The sequence below is a fragment of the Sus scrofa genome, chromosome 6 (genome assembly GCF_000003025.6).
Source record: "Sus scrofa isolate TJ Tabasco breed Duroc chromosome 6, Sscrofa11.1, whole genome shotgun sequence".
In the NCBI taxonomy this organism is placed as follows: Eukaryota; Metazoa; Chordata; class Mammalia; order Artiodactyla; family Suidae; genus Sus; species Sus scrofa.
In genome coordinates, this window is record NC_010448.4 from 129,182,378 (window position 1) to 129,209,023 (window position 26,646).

At 35.9% G+C, this 26,646-nt stretch overlaps 2 protein-coding genes across 6 annotated transcripts in view; one reads left to right on the forward strand and one right to left on the reverse strand.

The window, feature by feature from the left end:
- Nucleotides 1–25,491, forward strand: part of CTBS (chitobiase) — a 34,470-nt gene extending 8,979 nt beyond the window's left edge. The window contains exons 4-7 of the mRNA XM_021096355.1: nucleotides 7,812–7,983; nucleotides 20,696–20,793; nucleotides 21,480–21,626; nucleotides 24,836–25,491. Coding sequence (XP_020952014.1) covers nucleotides 7,812–7,983; nucleotides 20,696–20,793; nucleotides 21,480–21,626; nucleotides 24,836–25,027 — 609 coding nt within the window. The 3' untranslated portion in view covers nucleotides 25,028–25,491. The remainder of the gene's footprint in view (nucleotides 1–7,811; nucleotides 7,984–20,695; nucleotides 20,794–21,479; nucleotides 21,627–24,835) is intronic.
- The window catches only part of SPATA1 (spermatogenesis associated 1), an 82,200-nt gene that overhangs the window by 16,571 nt on the left and 38,983 nt on the right, over nucleotides 1–26,646 (reverse strand). For 3 of the 5 annotated variants that reach the window (XM_021096353.1, XM_021096354.1, XM_021096352.1), the window contains one exon: nucleotides 22,826–24,324. The gene's annotated coding sequence lies outside the window, so the exon portion shown is untranslated. Of the gene's footprint in view, nucleotides 1–22,825; nucleotides 24,325–26,646 lie in introns of those variants that run through there. The other 2 variants (XR_002345111.1, XR_002345112.1) reach the window with 2 other exon arrangements.

The following is a 26,646-nucleotide window of genomic DNA, read 5'->3' on the forward strand; positions in this document are numbered from 1 at the left end:
AAATAGCCTAATCTTATGCCTAAGGCAACAAGAGAGAGAAGAACAAACAAAACCCAAGGTTAGTAGAAAGAAAGAAATCATAAAGATCAGAGCAGAAATAAATGAAATAGAGAATAAAATAACTGAAAAGATCAGTGAAACTAAAAGCTGGTTCTTTGAAAAGATAAACAAAATCAATAAACCTTTAGCCAGATTCATCAAGAAGAAAAGGGAGAGGGCCAAAATTAATAAAATCAGAAATGGAAAAGGAGAAGGTACAGCCAACACCTCAGGAATACAAAGGATCTTAAGAGACTACTGTATGCAACTCTATGCCAATAAAAGTGACAACCTAGAAGAAATGGACAAATTCTTGGAATGGTACAATCTCTCTTGTTCTTGCCTGAACAAGGAAGAAATATGAACAGACCAATTAATAATTTTAAAACTCCCAATAAATAAAAGCCCAGAACCAGATGGCTTCGCAGGTAAATTCTACCAAATATTTAGAGAAAGCTAACATCTGTTCTTCTGAAACTATGCCAAAAAACTGCAGAGGGAGGAACACTTCCAAACTTGTTCTATAAGGCCGCCATCATCCTAATACCAAAATCAGACAAAGATATCCCAAAAAAGAAAATAACAGGCGAACATCAACGATGAACACAGATGCAAAGATCCTCAACAAAATACTAGCAAAGCAACTCCAACAATACATTAAAGGGATCATACACCATGATCAAGCGGGATTTATTCCAGAGGCACAAGGATTTTTCAATATTTGCAAGTCAATCAGTGTGATACACCATATTACAAACTGAAGAATAAAAACCATACAATGCAAAAAAAACTTTTGTTACAATTTAATATCCATTCATGATAAAACTCTTTAGAAGTGGGCATAGAGAGAACATACCTCAACATAGTAAAGTCCATATATGGCAAACCCACAACCAACATCATACTCAACAGTGAAAAGCTGAAAGCATTCCAAGATCAGGAACAAGACAAGGATGCCCATTCTTGACACTTTTTTTTTTTTTTTGGTCTTTTGTTGTTGTTGTTGTTGCTATTTCTTGGGCCGCTCCCGCGGCATATGGAGGTTCCCAGGCTAGGGGTTGAATTGGAGCTGTAGCCACCGGCCTACGCCAGAGCCACAGCAACTCGGGATCCAAGCTGCATCTGCAACCTACACCACAGCTCACGGCAACGCCGGATCGTTAACCCACTGAGCAAGAGCAGGGACCGAACCCGCAACCTCATGGTTCCTAGTCGGATTCGTTAACCACTGCGCCACGACGGGAACTCCCTTGCCACTTTTATTCAATATAGTTTTGGAAGTCCTAGGCATGATAACAGAGAAGAAAAAGAAATAAAAGGGATCTAAACTGGAAAAGAAGTAAAACTGTCATTGTTTGCAGATGACATGATTTGCTCTATATAGAAAATCCTAACAACCTACCAGAAAGCTACTAGAGCTCATTAATGAATTTGGTAAAGTTGCAGGATATGAAATTAACATACAGAAATCTGTTGCACTTCTATACATTATGAAAGATCAAAAAAATTAGTCTCATTTACCATAGCATCAAAAAGGAATAAAATACCTAGGAATAAACTTACCTAAGGAGGAAAAAGAACCTGTACTCCCAAACCTGTAAGATGCTGATGAAAGAAACTGAAGATGACACAAACAGAAGGAAAGATGTACCATGTTCTTAGATTGGAAGAATCAATATTATCAAAATGATCGTACTCTCCAAGGCAATCTACAGATTCAGTGCAATCCCTATCAAATTACCAATAGCATTTTTCACAGAACTAGAACAAAAATTTTAAAATTCGTATGGAAACACAAAAGACTCCAAAGATCCAAAAAAACCTTGAGAAAGAATGGAGCTAGAGGAATCAGGCTCCCTGACTTTACACTATACTACAAAACTACAGTAATCAAAAGAGTATGGTTCCAGCACAAAAGCAGACATACAGATCAATGGAACACAATAGAAAGCCCAGAAATAAACCCACACACTTTTATGGTCAATTAATCTGTGACAAAGAAGGCAAGAATTTACAGTGGAGAAAACAGTCTCTTCAATAAGTGGTGCTAGGTAGCTGGGCAGCTACATGTAAAATAATGAAATTAGAACATTCTCCAACCCCATATACAAAAATAAACTCAAAATGAACTAAAGATCTAAATGTAAGACCAGATACTATAAAACTCCAAGAGGGAAACATAGGCAGAACACTCTTTGACATAAATCATAGCAATATTTTTTTGGATGAATCTCCTAGAATAATGGAAATAAAAATAAAAATAAATAAGTGAGACCTAATTAATTTAAAAGCTTCTGCAGAGCAAAGGAAATCATAAGCAGAATAAAAACACAGTCTAAGGACTGGGAAAAAATATGTGCAAACAGTGCTACTGACAAAGGATTAAATTCCAAAATATGCAAACAGCACATACAGCTCAATATGGGGAAAAAAAAACCAATTAAAAAATGGGCAGAAGACTTAAATAGACATTTCTCTAAAGAAGACATACAGATGGCCAGTAGGCCCATGAAAGGATGCTCAATATCACTAATGAAATACAAATCAAAACTATAATGAAGAATCACCTCATACCAGTCATAATCACCATCATTAAAAAGTCCTCAAATAATAAATGCTGGAGAGGGTGTGGAGAAAAGGGAACCCTATTACACTGTTGGTGGGAATGTAAATTGGTATAGACATTGTGGAGAACAGCATGGAGGTTCCTAAAAAACTAAAAATAGAGTTACCATATAATCCTGCAGTCCCACTCACGGGCATATATCTGGGGAAAACTCTTAATTCTAAAAGATACACTACCCCAGTGTTCCTAGCAGCACTATTTACAATAGCCAAGAATGGAAGCAACCTATGCCCATCGACATATGAATGGATGAAGAAGATGTATATGTGTGTGTGTGTGTATAATGGAATATTAACCATATAAAAGAATTAAATAATGCTATTTGCAGCAATATGGATGGACCTAGGGATTATCATACTAAGTGAAGAAAATCAGACAGAGCAAGACAAATACCATCTGATACACTTGAATCTAAAAAAAAAAAAGTACAAATGAACTTATTTACAAAACAGAAACAGACTCACAGATATAGAAAACAAACATGATTATCAAAGGGGATAGCAAGATGGGAAGAGATAAATTAGGAATTTGGGGTTAACACACAGAGAATACTATATATAAAATAAACAACAAGGATCTACTGTATAGCAAAGGGAACTATATTTTGTATCTTGTAATAACCTACAATAATCTGAAAAAAAAAATAGAAATGAATCACTTTGCTGGATACTTGAAATTAACACAACATTGTAAATTAACTGTACTTAATTAAAAAGTATATTACAGAATTTATTAAGAAATATTACGATATTTCCCTTTAAAAAAAAAACACTATGGAATTCCCTTATGGTGCAGTGGGTTAATGATCCAGTGTTGTCACTGTCATGGCTTGAGTTGCTGCTGTGGCTCAGGTTCGATCTGGGAACTTTCACGGCCAAAGCAAAAAACTGTAATAATTTGTTAGTGGACACACAATAAAAATGATGTAAATTTTGACATCAAGAACATAAAATGTGGGGTGGTGGAATACAAAAATGTAGAGCTTTTCTATGCATTCTAAATTGTTAACAGCTTAAAATAGTGTTATAACTAGAAGATGCTTTAAAATTATTTTATGGCAATAGAATTGACATATATTAATTTCAGATATAAAACAATGATTTGATATTTGTATATATTGCAAAATTATCACCACAATAAGTCTAATTAAATCCATCACCATACATAGTTATAATTTTTTAAGGTAAGCTACATGATAACCACAAAGCAAAAACCTACAGTGGATACACACACACACACACACACACACACACACAAAACAGAAAGGAATCAACCATACAACTAAAGGAAATCATCAAATCATGAAGGAGGAGAGCAGGAAATGAAGAAGGGAACAAAGGAATTATAAAATAGAAAACAATTAATAAAATGGCAATATTAAGTGCAAACCTATCAATTCTTTCTTTCTTTCTTCCTTCCTTCCTTCTTTCTTCCTTTCTTCCTTGTCTTTTTGCCTTTTCTAGGGCCGCTCCCGTGGTATATGGAGGTTCCCAGGCTAGAGGTCTAATTGGAGCTGTAGCTGCCGGCCTACGCCACAGCAACATGGGATCCAAGCCACGTCTGCAATCTACACCACAGCTCACGGAAACGCCGGATCCTTAACCCACTGAGCAAGGCCAGGGATTGAACCCGCAACCTCATGGTTCCTAGTTGGATTCTTTAACCACTGCCCCACGACAGGAACTCCCTATCAATATTTACTTTAAATGGAAACAGACTAAATTTTTGAATCAAAAGACAAAGAGTGGCTGAATGGATTAAAAAACAAGGTCCAACTATATGCTGCCTATAAGAGAGTCACTTCAGCTTTAAGGACACACATACACTAAAAATGAAAGGATTGAAAAACTTATTCCAGGCAAATGGAAACACAAAGTGAGCAGGGGTAGCTATATTTACATCCAACAAAATAGACCTTAAGCCAAAAATCATAACAAGAGGAAAAAGCTTCATTATAAAATGATAACAGGGTCAGTTCATCAAGAAGTTACAATTGTAAATATTTATATATGTTCCACATCAGAACACCTAAATATATTAAATAAACCTAAGATATCTGAAGGCAGAAACAGACAACAATACAATAATAGTAGGGGACTTCAATAATCCACTTTTGGCAATGGATAGATTATCCAGTAGGGCAACATCAATAAGGAAACTAGTTAGACCAAAAGGAGAGGCTGGTCAAAGAGTATAAACTTTGTTACAAGATGAATAAGGGCTGAACATTTCCTGCTTAACATGGTGATAATAGTTGACAATACTGTATTGTATAATTGAAATTTCCTAAGGGAGTAGAATCTAAGTGTTATAACCAAAAGAAATAAATGAGGTGATGGATACATATCCATTAAATATAATACAATTTTATTTGTCAATTGTACCTCAATAAAGCTCAGAAACAAGCAAACAAACCCTCCTAGGCTGGACAGTAAGTTTTTTTTCTTTTTTTTTCCTTTTTAGGGCCACACTAGTGGCATGTGGAGGTTCCCAGGGTGGGGGTCGAATCAGAGCCACAGCTGCTGGCCTAAACCACAGCCACAGCAATGTGGAATCTGAGCCATGTCTGCGACCTACACCGCAGCTCATGGCAATGCCAGATCCTTAACCCAATGATCAAGGCCAGGGATCAAACCTGTAACCACGTGGTTCCTAGTCGGATTCGGTTCCACTGTGCCATGACGGGAACTCCCGGACAGTAAGTTTTTTGAATGTGGGGACCAGCTTCTTTATGTCTAACACAATGTTGAAAAATTATTTATTGAATGAGTGATACCTGCCTTTCAAAATTTTAAATCTAGTGATTCTAAATCTGTATCAGAATCACTTAAGAGTGTTTGTTGAAAACACTGCAGAAATTGATACAGGCATAGATTTTAGAAACTGTGGTTTTTAACAAATGTGAGAGATGATTCTGGTATGGTTGGTCAACATGAATTTGAGAATCACTGGAAAAATAATAAATGATATAAGGACTGACATCTCTGTGGCTTTATGCAAGTAGGGAAGAATTCAGCTTTTTAGATGAGCACAGTTTAGATCAAGAATAGTAAGTACATGATATGCAGGCCACCATACTCCTCTCCTCACAAATGTTGGTCTCAGAAGCTTTTCCTTTATTCTCTAGATTTCTCTTGTAAATTGGCTAGAACTCATGTGTGGGAAACAACTTATTTGCTAGTCTTGATTAAGCTATAGTGAAAGGGCAAGGAGGAAGAGACTGAGCAAAGACTTTGCAGCAGGAATGTCTATTTCCATGTTTGAGGGGCAGGTAGAACAATTTGGGCTACTATGTCAAGTTCACAGTAGTTAAGTTAGTGGAAATTACAGTTGCCCGAAAGAGCCAGATTGTGGAAGATACAGAATGTCAGACTGAAGAGTATGCATTTTATCTAATGGGTTATGTGTACAACAAGTACCTGGAGAAGATTATTTATGTAGTGTGTAAAATAGTCTAGAGGAGAAAGGCAGACCTGTAAAAATTCCAGTAACTTGAAATTTATGGTTTGAATTGGGATGATGGCATATTCTTAACACCCAGCAAGTGTTCAATAAATATTCATTGTGTTAATTAATTAATGGAAGAGGCACAGCAATTGTGAGAAGCCATCCAAAGGATAATGTGAGGTCATGGGGTGAGAGAAGAGTCAGAAAATGACCTAAAGGTTCTCAAACTGGTGGCCAGAAAAGAAATGACTAACATAGACTCCCTGGAAGGAGAAGTGAGTTTTGGGGAAGATGATAATTTAGAATTATAGCAGTGTGGTCACAGAATTAAAGAGCTAGACGTGTTTTTGAAGAATTCTACACATTCAGTGTTATGGGTAGGAAAATAGATTCAGGTATTTGAAGTGAAATAGACCTAGTTATTAAGAGAGCCAAGACCAGAACCAAAGTCTTTTGATTTCTTTTATAATATACTAACCCTGCCTTCTCAGAAATATGAGATTAACCATGACAAAAAACCCAAGTGAAAATACTCTTACTGTTCAGGAGAGGAGAGGTAAGGACTTAGAAAATGGATTGGAAATTTACCTACTTAGAGGTAATTATTTTCTTTCTCTGTTAACCTTGTTATACTTCCTTTTTATAAGAAGAGATAGTAATAAAATGAAGTCCAGTGTGTAATAATTTCACTTTATAAATTATTTTCGTGGAGAACTTTGGGGAAAGCTTATATGTACAAAGCAGAGCTTCCTTTAGTGCTAATAATGAAATAAATATAGAATTTTGAGAAAGTCCTAAAAAGAGTTATAGTAGAATAAATTGGCCAAAGTATAAAAATTTTTACTAAAATACCTCAATTTTTTAATCAATGTTTATTGATAACCTTTAATGAAGCCTTAGAACATTGCAGACATATAAAATAAGGCTAAATTAATATTCGTTTAGGGCAATAAATCTTTTAAAGAGCCGCATCCTTGTTGAGTACTGGTTTGCCATTCAAGATGAAAGATAGTTTATCACACAAGTTTTATTTGAATTATTTCCATAAAAATAAGGCCATTTAAGTGATTTGTTCAACATTTTGAGTTGATTTATACCTGCAGCCATAAAACACAACTATTCTTTAACTGTAATGTTGGACTAAACCTACCATGTAGTGTAATTGTAAATCAGGGGCTCCAACTCCCAACACATTCCAGTCAGCTTGTGCCCAGAGATGACCTATTTAGGCTGTATGATATTTTTAAGAGCTTCTGTATTTGAATTATTTTAGTGTTCTTTTACTCTCTATTGCTCATAGACTTTATAGCCTTAACTGTGATTACACAGTAATCCTTCAGTTACACAGTTGCCTTCAATTACTTGAGTTACCAGTCTATCCTCTGAAGGCGTTTGAGTTTAAAACTCCTCTTCTACACAGTGGTCATTGTATATGTCATTGATATATGTCCTGGTCATTGTATATATCCAAATACACCTGGGTCCAAATACATGTCCACAACATTGTCTAAAATTTTTCCATGTAGGCAAAAAATATATTTCTTAGAACTGTTCTGGTTCCACACATGTCAAACCCTAGCTTTCTACACAGAGTGTTTCCCCCACCTTGGGTAATACGAGGCAAGAGAATGTATAATGAACAAAACATCTGCCATAATATGCATATTTGATCATGTTACATAAAATGACTTTTCCACAGGTAACCTTTGATGTCTCTTGGTCTCCACACTGCATAGCTCAAAGGTGCTATAATTATACCGCAATCGCAGATGCTTGTGACTTTCTCTTTGTCATGTCTTATGATGAACGAAGTCTGCCCTGGTCAAAATGTATTGCAGGAGCCAATTCTCCCTATACTCAGACATTAACTGGTAAGAATTCACAAAATGATCATTTATCAGTAATATTATTAGGATATTATTTCTATAACTCAAGATATATTTTAGTATTTCATTTTTCATTTGCAATGCTTTCTTGAAACATATCAAAACCTTTTAATGTGGAGAATTTTAACATTTACAAAAAGTTTTAAAGTTTTCAGTTACTTCACTTACTCTTGTGGGATGGCTGGATTTTTAAATTTTTTAAATTATAGTTAACTTGAATGTTATGCCAATTTCCGATGTACAGCAGAGTGACTCAGTCAGGTATAGAAAATATTCTTTTCCATCATGGTCTATCCCAGGAGATTGAATATAGTTCCCTGTGCTATAGAGCCATAAAGTAGGACCTCATTGTTTATCCATTCTAAATGTAATAGTTTGCATCTTTTTTTGTCCTTTTTTTTAAGGGCTGCACCTGCGGCATATGAAGGTACCCAGGCTAGGGGTCAAATTGGAGCTGTATACCACAGCCACACACCAGATTTGAGTCACATCTGCAACCTTATACCACAGCTCATGGCAGCGCTGGATCCTTAACCCACTGAGCAAGGCCAGGGATCGAACCTGCATCCTCGTGGATACTAGTCAGATTCATTTCCACTAAGCCACAACAGGAACTCCTAGTGTTTGGTATCTACTAACACCAAACTCACAGTCCACCCCATTGCCCCCACCTTTGGCAACCACAAGTCTGTCCTCTATGTCTGTGAATCTGTTTCTGTTTCATAGATAGGTTTGTTTGTGCCATATTTTAGATTCCACATATAAGTGATACCATACGGTATTTGTCTTTATCCTTCTGACTTACTTCACTTAGTCTGATTATCTCTAGTTACATCCATGTTGCTGCAAATGGCATTATTTCATTCTTTTTATGGTTGAGTATTATTCACTATATATATATGTACCACATTTTCTTATCCATTTGTCATTGCATGGACAATTAGGTTGTTTCCATGTCTTAGCCATTGTGAATAGTGCTGCTATGAACACAGGGGTGCATGTATCTTTTTTAATTATAGTTTTGTCAGATATATGTCTAGGAGTAGGATTGCTGGGTCATACAGTAATTCCATTTTTAGTTTTCTGAGGAACCTCCATACTGTTTTCCATAGTTGTTGAACCAATTTACATTCCTACCAACAGTGTAGGAGGGTTCCCTTTTCCTCACTTCCAATTCAGCGTTTGTTATTTCTGGACTTTTTAATAATGGCCATTCTGACCAGTGTGAGGTGGTTTTGATTTGCATTTCTCTTATAATTAATGCATATGCCTACTGCCATCTGTCTGTCTTCTGTGGAGAACTGTCTATTTAGGTGTTCTGCCCATTTTTCTTTGGATTGTTTGTTTTTTTATTGCTGAGTTGTATGAGTTGTTTGTATATTTGGGAGATTATGCCCTTGTCAGTTGCATCATTTGCAACTATTTTCTCCCATTCCATAGGTTGTATTTGTGGTTTTTTATGGTTTCCTTTGATGTGCACAAGCTTTTAAGTTTGATTAGGTCCCATTTGTTTATTTTTATTTCTAGTGCCTTAGGAGACTGACCTAAGAAAACATTTGTACAATTTATATTAGAGAATGTTTTGCCTGTTTTCTTCTGGGAGTTTTATGGTTTCATGTCTTATGTTTAAGTCTTTAAGCCACTTTGAGTTTATTTTTGTGCATGATGTGAGGGTGTGTTCTGTTTCATTGATTTACATGCAGCTGTCCAGTTTTCCCAGCACCACTTGCTGAAGAGAATTTTCCCATCTTATATGCTTACCTCCTTTGTCAAAGATTAATTGATCATAGGTTTCTGGATTTATTTCTGGGCTCTATATTCTGTTCCATTGATCCCCATGTCTGTTTTTGTACCAGTACCACACTGTCTTCATTACTGCAGCTTTGTAATATTACCTGAAGTCTGGGAGAGTTATGCCTCCTGCTTTGTTTTTTTCCCCTTAGGATTGCTTTGGCAATTCTGGGTCTTTTATGACTTCATATAAATTTTTAGATTATTTGTTATAGTTTTAAAGAAAAATGTCATGGGTACTTTGATAGGGAGTACATTAAATTTGTAGATTGCTTTGGGTGGTATGGACATTTTAACAATATTAATTCTTCCAGTCCAGGAGCATGGAATATTTCTTTGAATCCTTTTTAATTTCCTTGATTAATGTTTTATAGTTCTCAGCATATAAGTCCTTCACCTCCTTGGTCAGGTTTATTCCTAGGTATTTTATTATTTCTGGTGCAATTTCAAAAGTTATTGTTTTTTTGATATTCCTTTTCTAATAATTCATTGCTAGTGTACAGAAATGCAACCAATTTCTGAATATTGATCTTGTATCCTGCTACTTTGCTGAATTTATCAGATCAAGTAGTTTTTGTGTGGAATCTTTAGGATTTTCTATATATAGTATCTTATCATCTGCCTATAGTGACAGTTTTACCTCTTATTTTCCAATTTGGATACATTTTATTTTTTATTTTTTCTTGAGTGCTGTGGCTAGGACTTGCAATACGATATTGAATAAAAGTGAGGGGGCATCAGATTTTGGTGGGAAGCCTTTCAGTTTTTCTCTACTGAGTATTATATTGGCTGTGGGTATGTCATAAATGGCATTTTTATGTTGCATTATGTTCCTTCTATACCCACTTTGGTAAGAGTTTTTATCAAGAATGGATGTTGAATTTTGTCAGATTTTTTTTTTCTGTATCTATTGAGATGATCATGTGGTTTTTATCTTTTGTTAATTTCCTGTATAACATTGATTGATTTACATATGTTGAACCAACTTTGTGAACTTGGGATGAGTCCCACTTGGTCATGGTGTATGTTTTTGTGTATTTTTGGATTTGGTTGACTAAAATTTTGTTGAGAATTTTGATATCTGTATTTATAAAAGACATTGGCCTATAATTTTTTGGTAGTATCTTTGTCTGGTTCTGGTATTAGGGTGATGGTGGCTTCACAAAATGTCTTTGAGAGTGTTCCTTAATCTTTAGTATTTTAGAATAGTTTAAGAAGGATCAGTATAAGTTCTTCTTCTTCTTCTTTTTTTTTTTTTTTGTCTTTTTGCCTTTTCTAGGGCCACTCCTGAGGCATATGGAGGTTCCCAGGCTAGGGGTCTAATCGGAGGTGTAGCCACCAGCCTATGCCAGAGCCACAGCAACACGGGATCCTAGCTGAGTCTGCAACCTACACCACAGCTCACAGCAATGCCGGATCCTTAACCCACTGAGCAAGGCCAGGGATCGAACCCAAAACCTCATGGTTCCTAGTGGGATTTGTTAACCTCTGTGCTACAATGGGAATTCCTATAAGTTCTTCTTTGTATGTTTTTAAGAATTTGCTTGTGAAGTCATCTGGTTCTGGACTTTTGTTTGTAGGGAGTTTAAATTACATATTCAATTACTTCTAGAAGGTCTGTTTAAATTTCTATTTTTTTTGGATTCTTTAAAAATGATTTTTATTTTTTCCATTGTAGTTGGTTTATAGTGTTCTATCAATTTCTCCTACACAGCAAAGTGACCCAGTCACACATATATATATACAATTCTTTTTCTCACATTATCCTCCATGATGTTGAAAGAGTTCAATTCTTGAAATTATCCCCATAGCAAATTATCTGTTTCTTAATGATTAAGTTTTTTTGGGCTTTATGCTTCTAGAAATATGTTCATTTCTTCTAGGTTGTCAAATTTGTTGGCATAGGATCATTCAATCTCTTATTTTAGTACTTCCTCTCTGATCTTTATTATTTCCTTCCTTTTGCTGACTTTAGCTTTTGTTTGTTCTTATTTTTCTAATTCTTTTAGGTGGTAGGTTATGCAGTTTGAGATTTTTATTGTTTTTTGAGGAAGGCCTGTATCACTATGAACTTCCTTTTAAGAACTACTTTTGAATCATCCCACAGATTTTTTTACAGTTGTATTTTCACCATCATTTGTCTCAAGGTATTTTTTAATTTCCTTTTGATTTGACCCATTGGTTTTTTTTTTTTTTTTAGTAGCATATTGTTTTGTATCCATGTAGTCATCAGCTTTTTTCTTTTCCTGTGATCAATTTCTGTTTCATGCCATCATGATCAAAGAAGATGCTTGAAATAATTTCTAAACTCTTAAGTTCGTTGAGGCTAGTTTTGTGCCATAGTATGTGGTCAATCCTAGAGAATGTTCTATTTGTACTTGAAAAGAATGTACATTCTAGTTTTTTTTTTTATGTAATGTTCTGAAAATATCAAGTCTAACTGTTCTATTGTGTCATTTAGGATCTCTGTTTCCTTATTAATTTCCTGTTTAGAAAATCCATTGATGTGAGTGGGGTGTTAAAGTCTCCTACTATTACTGTATTCCCATCAATTTCTCCTTTTTTTTTTCAGGGCTGCACCTGCAGCATATGGAGGTTCCTAAGCTGGGGTAAAATCAGAGCTACAGCTGCTGGCCTACACCACAGCAATGCCAGATCTGAGCCTGGTCTGTGACCTACACCACAGCTCATGGCAATGCCAGATCCTTAACCCACTGAGCAAGGCCAGGGATCGAACCTGCAACCTCATGGTTCCTAGTCAGATTCATTTTTTGCTGCACCATGGTGGGAACTCCAATTTCTCCTTTTATGTCTGTTAGTTTTTGTTGTATGTATCTGGGTGCTCCTATATTAGGTGCATATATGTTGACAAGTGTGAATTGATCCTTTTATCATTAGTGTTGAATTGAATCCTTTTATCATTAGTGTCCTTTATTTTTCTTTACGGCCTTTGTTTTAAAGTCTATTTTGTCTGATATGAGTATTACAACACTCACTTTCTTGTCATTTCCATTTGCATGAAATATCTTTTTCCATTCTCTCACCTTCAGTTTATGTCTGTACTTTGCCCTAAGGCAGGTCTCTTCTACGCAGCATAATGTAGGCTCTTGTTTTTTATCCAGTCTGCCAACTATGTCTTTTGATTAGAGCATTCAGTCCACTGACATATAAAGTAATTATTGGTAAATATGTATTTATTGACATTTTAAACACTGTTTTCCAGTTGATTCTATGTTTCCCCTTTGTTTTTCTTTTTGTGGTTTGATGATTTCCTTTTATTTTAAGCTTATGTCCTCTTCTTTTTGATTTTTGTGAATTTATTGTTCATTTTTTATTTGTGGTTGCCTGTTTTTCTAGTATGTTAACCCCTTCTTATATTTTCTTGCTTTAGGCTGATAGTCATATAAGCTCAAACACATTGTAAATAAGAGTCTAGATTTTCTTATTCTCCTTCCCCACATTTTATGATTTTGATGTCCTTTTTTACATCTTCATGCTTATCCTTTTGCTGTTCCTTGTGTTTATCATTTACTTTCAACAAATAGGCTTTTTTTTTTTTTTTAACTTTTTGATCTGTATACTGGCTTATTTAAGTGATTACTTTCAAACTGTGGTGTCCTCCATCCTGTATCTTTTTCTTTACTATTTAGAGGAGACTTTTCAACATTTCTTTTAGGATAGGTTTAGTATTGCTGTATTCTTTTAGTTCTTGCTTATCTGAGGTTTTTTTTTTTTTTTTTTGCTGATTTAGGGCCACATATGTGGTATATAGAGATTCCCAGGATAGGGGTTGAATCAGAGCTACAGCTGCTGGCCTACGCCACAGCCACTGCAATGCAGGATCCCAGCGACCTCTGCGACCTACACCACAGCTCATGGCAATGCTGGATCCTTAACCTACTGAGCAAGGCCAGGGATTGCACACACATCCTCATGGATCCTAATCGGGTTCATTAACTGCTGAGCCACAACAGGAACTCCTCAACCCACATCATAGTTTGTGGCAACACTGGATCCTTAACCCACTGAGCCAGGCCAGGGATCAAACCCCCATCATCATGGACACTATGTTGGGTCCTTTACCTGCTAAGCCACAATGGGAACTCCCAAGAAATTCTTTATTTCTCCTATTTTAAAAATTATTGATTGATTGATTGATTGCTCTTTAGGGCTGCACCCATGGCATCTGGAAGTTCCAAGGCTAGGGGTCAAATTTGAGCTGAAGCTGCTGGCCTACACAACAGCCACACAGCAATTCGGGGTCAAGCTGCTTTTGTGACCTACACCATAGCTCACGGCAATGCCAGATCCTTAACTCACTGAGTAAGGTCAGGGATCGAATCCACATCCTCATGGATGCTAGTTAGATTCATTCCACTTCACCACAATGGGAACTCTGTGTCCTATTTTAAATGATAATCTTGCTGGGTACAGTATTCTAGGTTGCAAATTTTTTCATTTAGTACTGAATACATCTTGCCTCTCCCTCTGGCCTATAGTGTTCCTGTAGAGAAATCAGCTGATAGCATTATGGAGGTTCCCTGGCAATTTACTCTTTCTTTTCCTCTGGCTGACTTTATTTATTTATTTATTTATTTATAATTTTTATGGCTGCTTTTGCAGCACAGGGAAGTTCTTGGGCTAGGGGTTGAATCAGGGCTTCAGCCACAGCAATGCCAGATCTGAGCTGCATCTGTGACCTGCACCACAGCTTGTGGCAATGCTAGATCCTTAACCCACTGAGTGAGGCCAGGAATCAAACCTACATCTTCACAGACACTATGTCAGGTTCTTGGCCCACTGAGCCACAATGGGAACTCCTCTTTCTGCCTTTAGAATCCTCTCTTTATCTTTAACTTTCTCCATTTTTATTTTAATATTTCTTGGCATACATCTGTTTGGGTTTATCTTGCTTGGAACTCTCTGTACTTCCTGTATCCAGATAATCTGTTCCTTCTTTAGATTTTGGAAATTTTCAGCCATAATTTCTTCAAATACATTTTCAATCCTTTTTTCTTTTTCTTTTCCATCTTGAATCCCTATTATGTATAGGTTGGCATACTTTATATTATCCCAGAGATCTTTTATATTGCCTTCACTTGTTTTCATTTGGCTTTTTGTCTGCTGTCCTGATTGGGTGATTTCCATTATAGTGTGTTCCAAGTCACTTATTCAATCTTCTGCATTATTCATTTCACTGTTCAATGCCTTTAGCTGAACTTTTGACTTGGCAAATGAATTTTCTAATTTTTTTTGGCTGCTCCTTATAGTTTTCAGTTCCTTTTAAAAGTAATCTGGGAGTTCCTGTTGTGGCTCAGTGGTTAACTAAAAACCATGAGGTTGCGGGTTCGATCCCTGGCCTTGCTCAGTGGGTTAAGGATCCGGCGTTGCTGTGAGCTGTGGTGTAGATTGCAGACTCGGCTAGGATCCTGCGTTGCTGTGGCTCTGGCATAGGCTGGCGGCTACAGCTCTGATTGGACCCTAGCCTGGGAACCTCCATATGCTGCGGGAGCAGCCCAAGAAATGGTAAAAAGACAAAAAAAAAAAATAAATAAAAATAAATAAATAAAAAGTAGTCTGCATTACTGTCAATAGCCAGCCATTCTTAATTCCTTCTGTATATTCATTACCTCCTTTTTGAACTTAGTATTTTTTAGACCGTAGAAGTCTGTTTCATTCAGGGGAATTCTCCTGTTCTTTCAACTGGGAATGGTTCCTGTGCTTCTTCATTTTGCTTATATTTTTCTTACTGTGTAAGTTTGGGCAAAACAATTATCTACTGTACTCTTGGATGGCTATTTATATGCAGGAGTGTCCCTGGGTAGCTTGTGTGGGTTTACTATTTTTTTGGTGTGGGAGTTGCTTTTGATTAGGATGCTTGCTGCCTCTTTTCCTCAATGTGTGCAGGCCATTATCCCCTTAATGGAGGTGTGGAGGTGCACGGTCTGTGCATGCTTCCAGGGAGGAGGGCACATGGTGGTGCCTGAAGCAGTGCCTCCAATCCCATGGGAGGGAATTGTGCTCTTGTGGCCCTTGGCAGTGGCAATGGTAGTTTCTAGGGAGGTGGGGGCAATGGGCAGTGCTCAATTGCAGGGTCCTCTGTGGCAACAACCCTGGGGTGACTGGGGCAGCAGGTGGTGCTTGGTCATGGGACCCTCAGTGGTGGCCAGACACACCCACCTCTGTAGTATGAGATAACTGTTGTGGTTTGCAGCCACTCCTGAAGCCTGTGCAAGAGGCACCCCACCACCTGAGATCTTGTGCATGTGCAGAGAAAAAATTTCCTATGGTTTCTCTGCCTCTATCCCCTTTCACACTCCCCAACTAGTGCCTTGCTTCTCTGGCAGGCCCAGGCCTCCTCCTGCACTCTCTCTGCTGTGGTGCTCCACTCCCCAGCCCATGGCACACCACTCCCTAGCCCCCTCAGGCTATTTTCACATATCCAACCCTAGTCCTCTCCCCAGCGCCAGCCCCTGCTTGAGTGTCTCAGGCTGTGGTGCCTAGAGCAATGGTACCAATTATCTGTGTGGTTCTCTCTCAGCTTTGTCATTCTCAGTCTAGCTGCTGCACTTTTCTCCAAGGCTTTGAGGCTCTCCCCATCAGTGAGGTGACCTCACAGTGTGCAAATTCCTTTCCTCTTTCACAGCTTGCTCTCAGGAGTGCTGGTCCTATCCTGATTCCTTTTTTTTTTTCTCTCTCTCTTTTCCTTGTTCTCCCCAGTAATGGGGAGATTTTTCTTGCTCTTTTTGGAAGTCTGAAGTCTTCTGCTGTCTGCTATCATTTGGTAGATATTCTGTATGAATCATTTGGTAGATATTCTGTATGAATCATTTTGGTTTTGGATGTGTTTGTGGAAAAAGGTGAGCTCTATGTCGTATTCCTCCACCATCTTGATTCTCACTTGAACAGGTGTATTATTATTAACCCTTTACTATAGAAGAGATGAAGGAAGTTAAGTCCTCATGATTGCACATTAAGTATTTTATGGTTGGGACTAAAGCAGGCCTTCCAACTTCAAGTCAAACTCTTATAAAGTTACAGAAAGATATTTGCTTATTTAAAATTTGACAAGATATTTTTGTTGAAATAACCAATGTTAAATAATTGAATAGCAGAGGTAACTATAGTGTGAGTAACTGTCATACATGATTGATAGGATTGGCTTTATCTTATTTTGCATTTAGTATTAGTACCCATACTTTATGAAAATTTATACTACTGTTAGAATTAAGTGTACTTCTGATCTGTCATTCATATAATGTAGCCTCTGCATTATCCTTTCCGAAGTCTGAATTAGTTTTTATCCCATCAGCCAACTGAATAAAAGATTGTGTGCTATCTTTTGGATTTAAATGAGCTTTTCTGGGATAGTTGGCATTAATTTACATGTTGATTAATACAGAAAAATGCTTTTCTTTTTCGTACAGAGGGAAAATAATAGAAATTGGCCTCATTTTATCATGTCCTAATTATTTGGATAGAATAATCTATCATAAGCATATATTATTTAAAATTTGAAAACTGTGTTAAATTAACAAAGTAATTATTTAATTTGGTGTTTGTAAACTGTGTTTCATGAGAGATATGGTAATTATGTATGTCAATGAAAGGTTCATTATCAAATGATGCACATAGTTCACCCTTCTCTTGGATATTTAACAGTATACAATTGTTAGGTGTAAAGTTAGGTTGTTTACTTGAGATTTTTCTTGTTTCCTAAGGTAGGCTTGTATTGCTATAAGCTTCCTTTTAAGAACTGTCTTTGTTGCATCCCATAGGTTTTGGATTGCTGTGTCTTTGTTAGCATTTGCTTCTAGGCATTTTTTAATTTCCTCTTTGATTTATTCAGTGATCCATTGGTTGTTTAGGAATATGTTTAGTTTTTATGTGTTTGTGTGTTTTTGCAGCTTTTTTCTTGTTTTGATATCTAGTCTTATAGTGTAGTGGTTGGAAAAGATGCTTGATATGATTTCAATTTTCTTAAATTTACCAAGGCTTGATTTATGGCCCAGAATGTGATCTATCCTAGAGAATGTTCCATGTGCACTTGAGAAGAATGTGTATTCTGCTGCTTTGGGATGGAATGTTCTATAAATATCTATTAAGTCCATCTGGTCTAATGCATCATTTAATGCCTGTGTTTCCTTGATTTTCTGTGTGGATGGTCTGTCCATGGCTGTAAGTGGGGTGTTAAAGTCCTCCACTATTATTGTGTTATTGTCAATTTCTCCTTTTAAAGGTTATTAGCAGTTGCCTTACATATTGAGGTGATCCTATGTTGGGAGCATATATATTTACAATTGTTTTGTCTTCTTGGATTGATCCTTCAATCATTATTTAATGCCTTTGTCTCTTTTAACATTATTTTAATGTCAATTTTGTTTGATATGAGTATTGCTACTTCAGCTTTCTTTTGATTCCCATTTGCATGGAATATTTTTTGCATCCTCTCACTTTCAATTTGTATGTGTCCCCAGAACTCAAGTGGGTCTCTTGAAGACAGTATATATGGATCTCTTTTTGTATCCATTCAGCCAGTCTATGTCTTTTGGTTGGGGCATTTAGTCCATTTACACTTAATGTAGTTATTGATATGTATCTTCTTATTGCCATTTTATTAACTCTTTTGGATTTGGTTTTGTTGGTCTTTTTTCTTTTTTTGTTTTTTTGCTATTTCTTTGGGCCGCTCCCACGGCATATGGAGGTTCCCAGGCTAGGGGTCGAAACGGAGCTGTAGCCCCCAGCCTACACCAGAGCTACAGCAACGTGGGATCTGAGCCGCATCTGCAATCTACACCACAGCTCACAGGCAGGGACTGAACCCGCAACCTCATGGTTCCTAGTCGGATTCGTTAACCACTGCGCCACGACGGGAACTCCTATTGGTTTTTTTTCCTTCCCTTCTTCTCATGTTGTTTTCTCTTGTGGTTTGATGGCTGTCTTCACTGATGTATTTGGATTGCTTTTCCTCATGTGTTTATCTACTGTAGATTTTTGGTTTGCAGTTTCCATGAAGTTTTGATGTAGGAGTCTATATATATACAACATTAGTTTAAGTTGTCAGTCTCTTAATTGCAAGTGGATCTGGAGTGCCCTGCATTTGCACCCTCTTCTTCTCAGGATTTTTGGTATTGATAACATATTTGTGCATGGATGACTTCCTACCCTTATTATATGTATGCCTTTATATTATATGGTGAGCCTTGTCATTTGTGATATTTTTATATCTAGTTGTGGCCTTTTCTTTTCTACCTAGAGAAGTTCCTTTGTATTTGTTGTAAACCTGGTTTCGTGGTGCTGAATTCTCTTAGCTTTTGCTTGTCTGTAAGCTCTTGATTTCTCCTTCAAATCTGAATGAGAGCCTTGCTGGGTGGAGTAATCTTGGTTAGAGGCCTTTTCCTTTCACTACTTCAAATGTATTGTGCCACTCCCTTCTGGCCTGCAGAGTTTCTGCTGAAAAATCAGCTGATAACCTTTATTAGAGTTCCCTTGTGTGTTATTTGTTTCTTTTCCCTAGCTGCTTTCAATATTTTCTCTGTCTTTAATTTTTTGGCCAGTTTTATTAATATGTGCCTTGGGGTGTTCTTCCTTGGGTTTATTTTATATGGTACTTGTTGTGCTTCCTGGATTTGAGTGAATGATTCCTTTCTCATGTTAGGGAGGTTTTTGGCTTTTCAGGTATTTTCTCTGGCCCTCCCTCTCTATCTTTTCCTTAAGGCATCCCTATAAAATGGATTTTAGTTCATTTAACATTGTCCCAGAGTTCTCTTAGAGTGTCTTCTTTTATTTTCAATCTTTTTTCTTTCTCTTCCACATCAGTGATTTCCAATAGTCTGTCTTCCACCTTCCTTATTCATTTCTTCTGCCTCCTGTACTCTGCTGTTGGCTGCATCTAGTGATTTTTTAAAAAAATTTCTGTTGATTGTATTTTGCATTTCTGCTTGCCTAATCTTTAAATCTTCTATTTCTTTGCTCAGATTTTCTTGTAATTTATCAGTCTTTGCCTTCAGTTTACTTACAAGATCTTGAATCATCTTTACTATCATTAGTCTAAATTCATTTTCAGGAAGGTTGGTAATCTCCAGATCACTTAGCTGTTCTTCTGGGTTTTTTCCCTTGTTCCTCTTTGAGTCATAATAATTCTCTACATTTTTTGTTGTTGTTGTTGTTGTTGTTGTTGCTATTTCTTGGGCCGCTCCTGTGGCATATGGAGGTTCCCAGGCTAAGGGTTGAATCGGAGCTGTAGCCACCAGCCTACGCCAGAGCCACAGCAACGGGGGATCCGAGCCGCGTCTGCAACCTACACCACAGCTCACGGCAACGCCGGATCGTTAACCCACTGAGCAAGGGCAGGGACCGAACCGCAACCTCATGGTTCCTAGTCGGATTCGTTAACCACTGTGCCACGACGGGAACTCCTGCATTTTCATTTTGTATGGATTTTTGGTGTGATCTCCTTTTTGCAGGCAATAGGATTGTAGCCTCTTGCTTCTGATGTCTGCCCCTCTTGTGGCTGAAGTTGGTTTAGGGACTTGCCTCAGGCTTCCTAATGGGAGAGACTGGTGCCTCTCAAATCATTTTTAAATTTAGATTTTTTTTTCAACTTTTGAGGAACAGCAGGTAATACCTGAAAACTGTGTTCACCTCTTGGTGGCTGTTGAGCCAAAAGACAATCAAATTGATTGTTTTCTATTATTCAAAAAGAAATGGTTTCAAAAGTAATTCAGAATTTATAGTTCTTGAGGGATGACTTTTATAATACCACATTAGAGAATTATTGTATTACATTTTGCATAAATGTGCCTGTTTTTACAAACTTAGATTCTAAGTGGTTGCAGAGCTGGTATGAACACATTAGTAGACATATGAAGAGAAAAATATGCTTTTTATGTCCCTGTTTGATTAGGATATGATCAATACATCAATATCGGCATTAACCCTAAGAAACTTGTAATGGGTATTCCTTGGTATGGTTATGATTATACCTGCAAAACTCTATCAGAGGTAAGAACAGATTATTTCTTATATTATTTTTTTCTCATTCTATTATATTTTTTATAGCCTGTTTTATTTCCTCTGTATAAATTTTATTTAGACTTTAGAAACAGCTCTTTATACAGAGTGCATACACTTTGAGAATTTCTATAACATAGTTTAAGACTAAAAGTAGCTAGTTTGTTTTACATTATTAAATTATGTAAAAATTCTGAATGTATTGTATTTCTATTTAATAATGAAATTTAACTTTAATTCTATATGGTCAGGTTATCTGTTTATAGTGTGTGTGTGTGTATATATATATATATATATATATATTTTTTTTTTTTTTGGTCTTTTTGCCATTTCTACGGCTGCTCCCGCAGCATATGGAGGTTCCCAGGCTAGGGGTGTAATCGGAGCTGTAGCCACTGGCCTACACCAGAGTCACAGCAACGTGGGATCAGAGCCGCGTCTGCAACCTACATCACAGCTCACGGCAACGCCAGATCCTTAACCCACTGAGCTAGGCCAGGGATTGAACCCACAAGCTCATGGTTCCTAGTTGGATTTGTTAACCACTGAGCCATGAGGGGAACTCCTATAGTATATATTTTATGTCTAATAAATAATTTTTATTATATTTTTGGATTTGGCTCTTAAGATTATTCTTAATTGATAGTCTATAACATGAACATTTTTTGCATTTCTAGCATCATGTTTGTACCACTGCAAAACTCCCTTGTAAAGATGCTGTACACAGACAGGTACCCTATCAAATAATTATGAAGCAACTAAATAATTCTTATTCTGGAAGCCTGTGGGATGAAAATCAGAAGTCTCCTTATTATCACTATCAAGTAAGACTTTTCAAAGTTTTGGATCTTTATTCTATTAGTTTTCATAATTGCATGTCTTCATAATTACATATTTGATAGAATTTCTCTAAGTTTTCTTATAGGGACAACATACAGACTGCTATTTACATAAGTAGAATTGTCTTTGACTCTATGTCATCAGTTACTTTACTTCCCTTGTGAGCAATTCAAATTATGCTAATAGTGAAACTGCTTTGCACGGGCCACTTGTCATTTTAGATGATATAATAATAAGTAGGCTTTCCTTTAAGAGCTGAAAATTATGTATGATGTCTGTGGCTTCTGAATGGGCTTTGAAACAAAATAGTTTCCTTGCTCTGAAAGTGTCCATTTCAAAGTAGCCTAAGATCTGATAAGGCTCTTATATAATAGGAATAAGGCTGAGAAGAGGAGATGTATTACAATAGAAAATGGTATCATTTCAAATTTATTCTACAGTATAAACCGTGTGATATTAGACAAATTGTAAGCAATATTAAAAATTAGAGACAGAAAAATATTACAAACAGAAACTTGAAGAAATAGACTAAATGACTAGCAATTCTGTCAGATAGTATTTGATAGGAATTGCCACACCAAAGGGTCAAAGAAAAGCTATATTTTCACACCTTAAAAATCTTAAGTACAAACTATCTTTGAATTTACCTTGAATTATATTACAATTAAAGGAACGCTAAAGTGATATGATGAACGTTCATTCCAGCAAGAATTCCTATTTCTTACACATTTATAAAAAAATGACTGCAAATATACATATTTAATAAATTACAGTTGATATACATGTACATGCCTATATATCAATTTTCTAAACTTTAAAATCTAAAGTATAAACTTATTAATTAAACTTGGGTATACTGTTATCCTGCCTTTACCAAACAATATTTTTTAGAACTCTGTTCTGGAAACTGTTGACCACACACACACACACGGTTACTAGTGGGAATGGGGAGAGGAGTGATAAAGGGGTCAGGGAGTGGGAGGTACAAACTCTTGGGTTAAACTAGCCTCAGGGGTGTATTCTATAGCTCAGGGAGTATAGCCAATAGTTTGTAGTAACTGTAATGGAAACAAACTTTTATAAATTATATAAAAATATTAAAAAGATTTTTAAACAAAATACAATTTAAAAGGAATATACTAAAACACCCACCCCAGGTACACACAAACACACACACATGTACCATGGCCAAATATATTTGGAAAACACTACATACTATAAATTCCCCTTGGGGATTTATAGTATACAACATTATAGTCAAAGAGTTGAGAAGCATTAACAGTATACAGAGCCATTTAATTGTTTAACACAGAACCCTGTTTCCTAGCACTCTTAGAAACATGCAGGAGGAAGAGTGTTTCATGGATATCAGTTTGATAAAGGCTTTATGTAACCAATTATACAGTTTAGACATATATAATTTAGAATAAATAGTTTACACTATAATGTCCTGTTTTTTTTTTTTTTTTTTTTTTTTTAACTCCTGACTTACTTTTTCCTTAATGCATAAGAAGACATATTCTTTAAGATTTTAGAATTCAGGAAACATTTGGATGAGCCTTGGAAACCATTCATTTAACAGTACTTTGGACAACCATTTTGTTTTAATCATTTTGTTTCTCTTTTTTATTCACTGTGAAATTCCACAGCAACCCAAATCAAGTTTCTATTTTAACTGAAGAGGATCATTCTGCTTTCTTATACTGTCTCTGCAACAGCAGCTTCATCCTGTACTCAATATTCTTGGAGACAAATATTCCTTAACCATGCATATATCAAACTTACATATACTCAGCTTTTTATCCTTTGATTCTTCACTATTTGAGGCATTTGAAATTTCTTAATGTATCAAAAAGGCTCAAAGTGCTAGGCTGATGGCAAAATTCCAAGGTATATGCCTTTGGGTTTGCCCCTGACTCTGTAAAAATAAATCTTTCTATATTTAGGTTTAGGTTTTGCAAGGTACCTTTCAATATTGAATTATAATTACTACTAGAACATGCATGGCTTTTTCAACCATGCAGAAATCTTTTATAAAGATTTTTAAAGACTGGAATATAAGGTACAGTATAAGATATATGTAATTGAGTCTACCATCTACTTAAATATGCCACAGCATATTCATTTACCAAGTGACTATTGTCCTTCAAAGCGGTCATCTTAGGAGATAATTCTAATTCCAGTGTTTTAATGCCGATGTTTTTCAATAAATGAAAACATTACTGGCATTCATTGGTAATTGTCTTTAAAGAGTTCCCTAGATGTATATAAAAAATCAGTAAATCATTTCAAATCACAGGTCATTCTATTTTTTATTTCCTATCTTTTCCCCTCCCTTTACTGTTTTGCCTAATTCTGTACGTTTCCTCTTTCTTTTATCCTTTATCCAATAGCTTACATACTTTCTAAAAGAGACTGTGTTTCGCACTAGATAGAGGCAAGTGATGCTGAGAAGAATTTTATAGGGTGGAAGGTGAGCCTAAGACCAGTTTCTAGTTTGTGGTCCTTAATCAGGTGTGTGCTTAAGTTACCCATGGGGTCCGGACCCAATAATTAGAATCAATTCTGTAAGACCTAGAAAAGGAGGTGTTTTCTTTGTCCATTGCCATTACCTGCTGATTTGACTGATTTGTCATAAACAAAATCAGCTGTTGAGCTCTTAACTGGGTCCATTTCCAGGAACTGTAGGGAATACAAAAAAAAAAGGGGTATAAGCTAATGTTAGAGAATAAGAGTAGTTATCGCCTTGGCTGCTTATCAGAATCATCTAATGTAACATTAAATCATAAAACAAAGAAACAAATACATACATGTTCTGACACCAGCCCTGGAAAATTCTGATTCAGTAGTTTTCATATGGTGTGGTTCTCAGGAATCTTTTTTTAAAAAGTCCTCACAAGTGATTCACATGTGACTACCTTGGTTGTTAATCATCAGATCGGAGCAAGAGGGAATCTTAAGGCATGAAAAGGACTTTAAATAGAATATATTGGGAGGATCATCTGTATATTCTCTGTTGTTATAGAAGTGCCACAAGCAATCATATCTAGAAAGTATCACATACAGAACCACGGAAAATATTGTGCCCTAAAATTTTGATTACTTCATTGCATCCTTTTGAGTCATTACATTTAAGAAGCATTTTCCCCTCTTACTGTACTCAATAAAGTTCTATTTTAATTTATTTGTATAGGATCAGGCTGGGAATTTTCATCAAGTGTGGTATGATAACCCTCGGAGCATTTCTCTAAAGGCAGCTTATGTACAAAGCCATGGCTTGCTCGGCATTGGCATGTGGCATGCAAGCTGTCTTGACTACTCTGGAAATGCTTTAGCCAAACAGCAAACTGAAGAAATGTGGAAAGCCTTAAAACCAAAGCTGTAACAGAAATGAACTTTTGTCAAACTTGTAAGATTTAGAAAAACATGTTTAAATAGATGTAGTTTCTTAAAGAGATTAAAAAATGTATACATTTTTGTCACATTGCTAAATATTTTAGTTATAAGTATATTCAAAAACATAAAGAAATGCTTTATTTGAATTTGAAAAATACATACCTGTTTATATCTTCAGTGTACAACAACATAAAGGTAAGAAGTAAGTCAACTTTCTATATTAAATATTCCTCTGTAAGATGTTTAATACTGTAATTTGGAACAATTGCTTTTGGAATTGTACTAAAAATTCTCCTATGATATTAAAGTATATGCTTACAAATCAGTGCTAGTTTTTGGAATGTGTATAACTTGAAATTGTTTGCTTAGAATTAGATTTTTTTAAAACCTAGTCTTTGAGAATCAGTTTGCTCTGTACTTTTTATTCAATAAACCTAAGTTTAAACCCTGCAATTTAGTATCTTTAGGTTCATTAAACCAATGCAATTAATTTTTCTGCTTCCTAACTCTGCACAACACTCATATTCTCTGAGTCAGTTGAATGAAACTCATTTAAGCCTCCAGTGGAGAAAAAAACAAATGCAAGGGATCAAAATACTTAACTAAATACAAGAATATAACTTATTTTGACTTAGAATGTTAAAGCTAAATTTTCCAATTAAATTACCTTTTGAGGTTATACCTGAAATGTTTAGGAAAAACTTGGTGTTTAAATCTGATTCTATTCACTGTCATTTATCCCTTCCAATTATTAATATTTCTTCCTTTAAAGACATCTATAATATATTTCTTGGTTTATTTTGTTTTCATCATTAATTTTTTTCATTTTCCTTAATTATCTAAAAATATTGGTTTCTCAACTGTTTTCTCTTTCTAAAAGAAATTTTGTGCAAAGAACTTCTTTAAATGTGCGTAGGTGGAGTTCCCATCATGGCTCAGTGGAAACGAATCCAACTAGGAGCCATGAGGTTGCGGGTTTGATCCCTGGCCTTGCTCAGTGGGCTAAGGATCCGGCATTGCTATGGCTGTGGCGTAGGCTGGCAGCTATAGCTCTGATTCAACACGTAGCCCAGGAACCTCCACATGCCGTGGATATGGCCCTAAAAAAAGCAATAAATAAATAAATAAATAAATGTGCAGAGTCTCTGTTTCCTTTCTCAAGACAATTAAGAAGAATATTGTGTTGCATTTGTATTAGTTCCCATAAATACCTAGATTAAAAATCTGTGTCCTTGGACTCTGGATTTACAAAAGTCCTACCTTCTCTGCACATTTCCTTCCCTCCAAACTGTACTAATGTATTAGTCATCTGATATGCAAATATTTCATTTCTTACTTAATTATTTATGGCAGAGTAAACCCAATCATTTTCCAGAGTATTTGCTGAATTACTAATGCCTTTTGTATTTTTAAAATAAATTTATAAAAAATTTAAATCTGAAGTACTAATCTGTATCATACCTGTGGATGAAAGATCCATACTTACTAAAATATGATTTTTCATTTTAGTTACACTATTATATTTTAAAGCTATTTGAATATGAAAATGATAAAATATAGTACTCTAAAAGTAATACATTTGAAACCATCCAAAATAACCAAATAGCC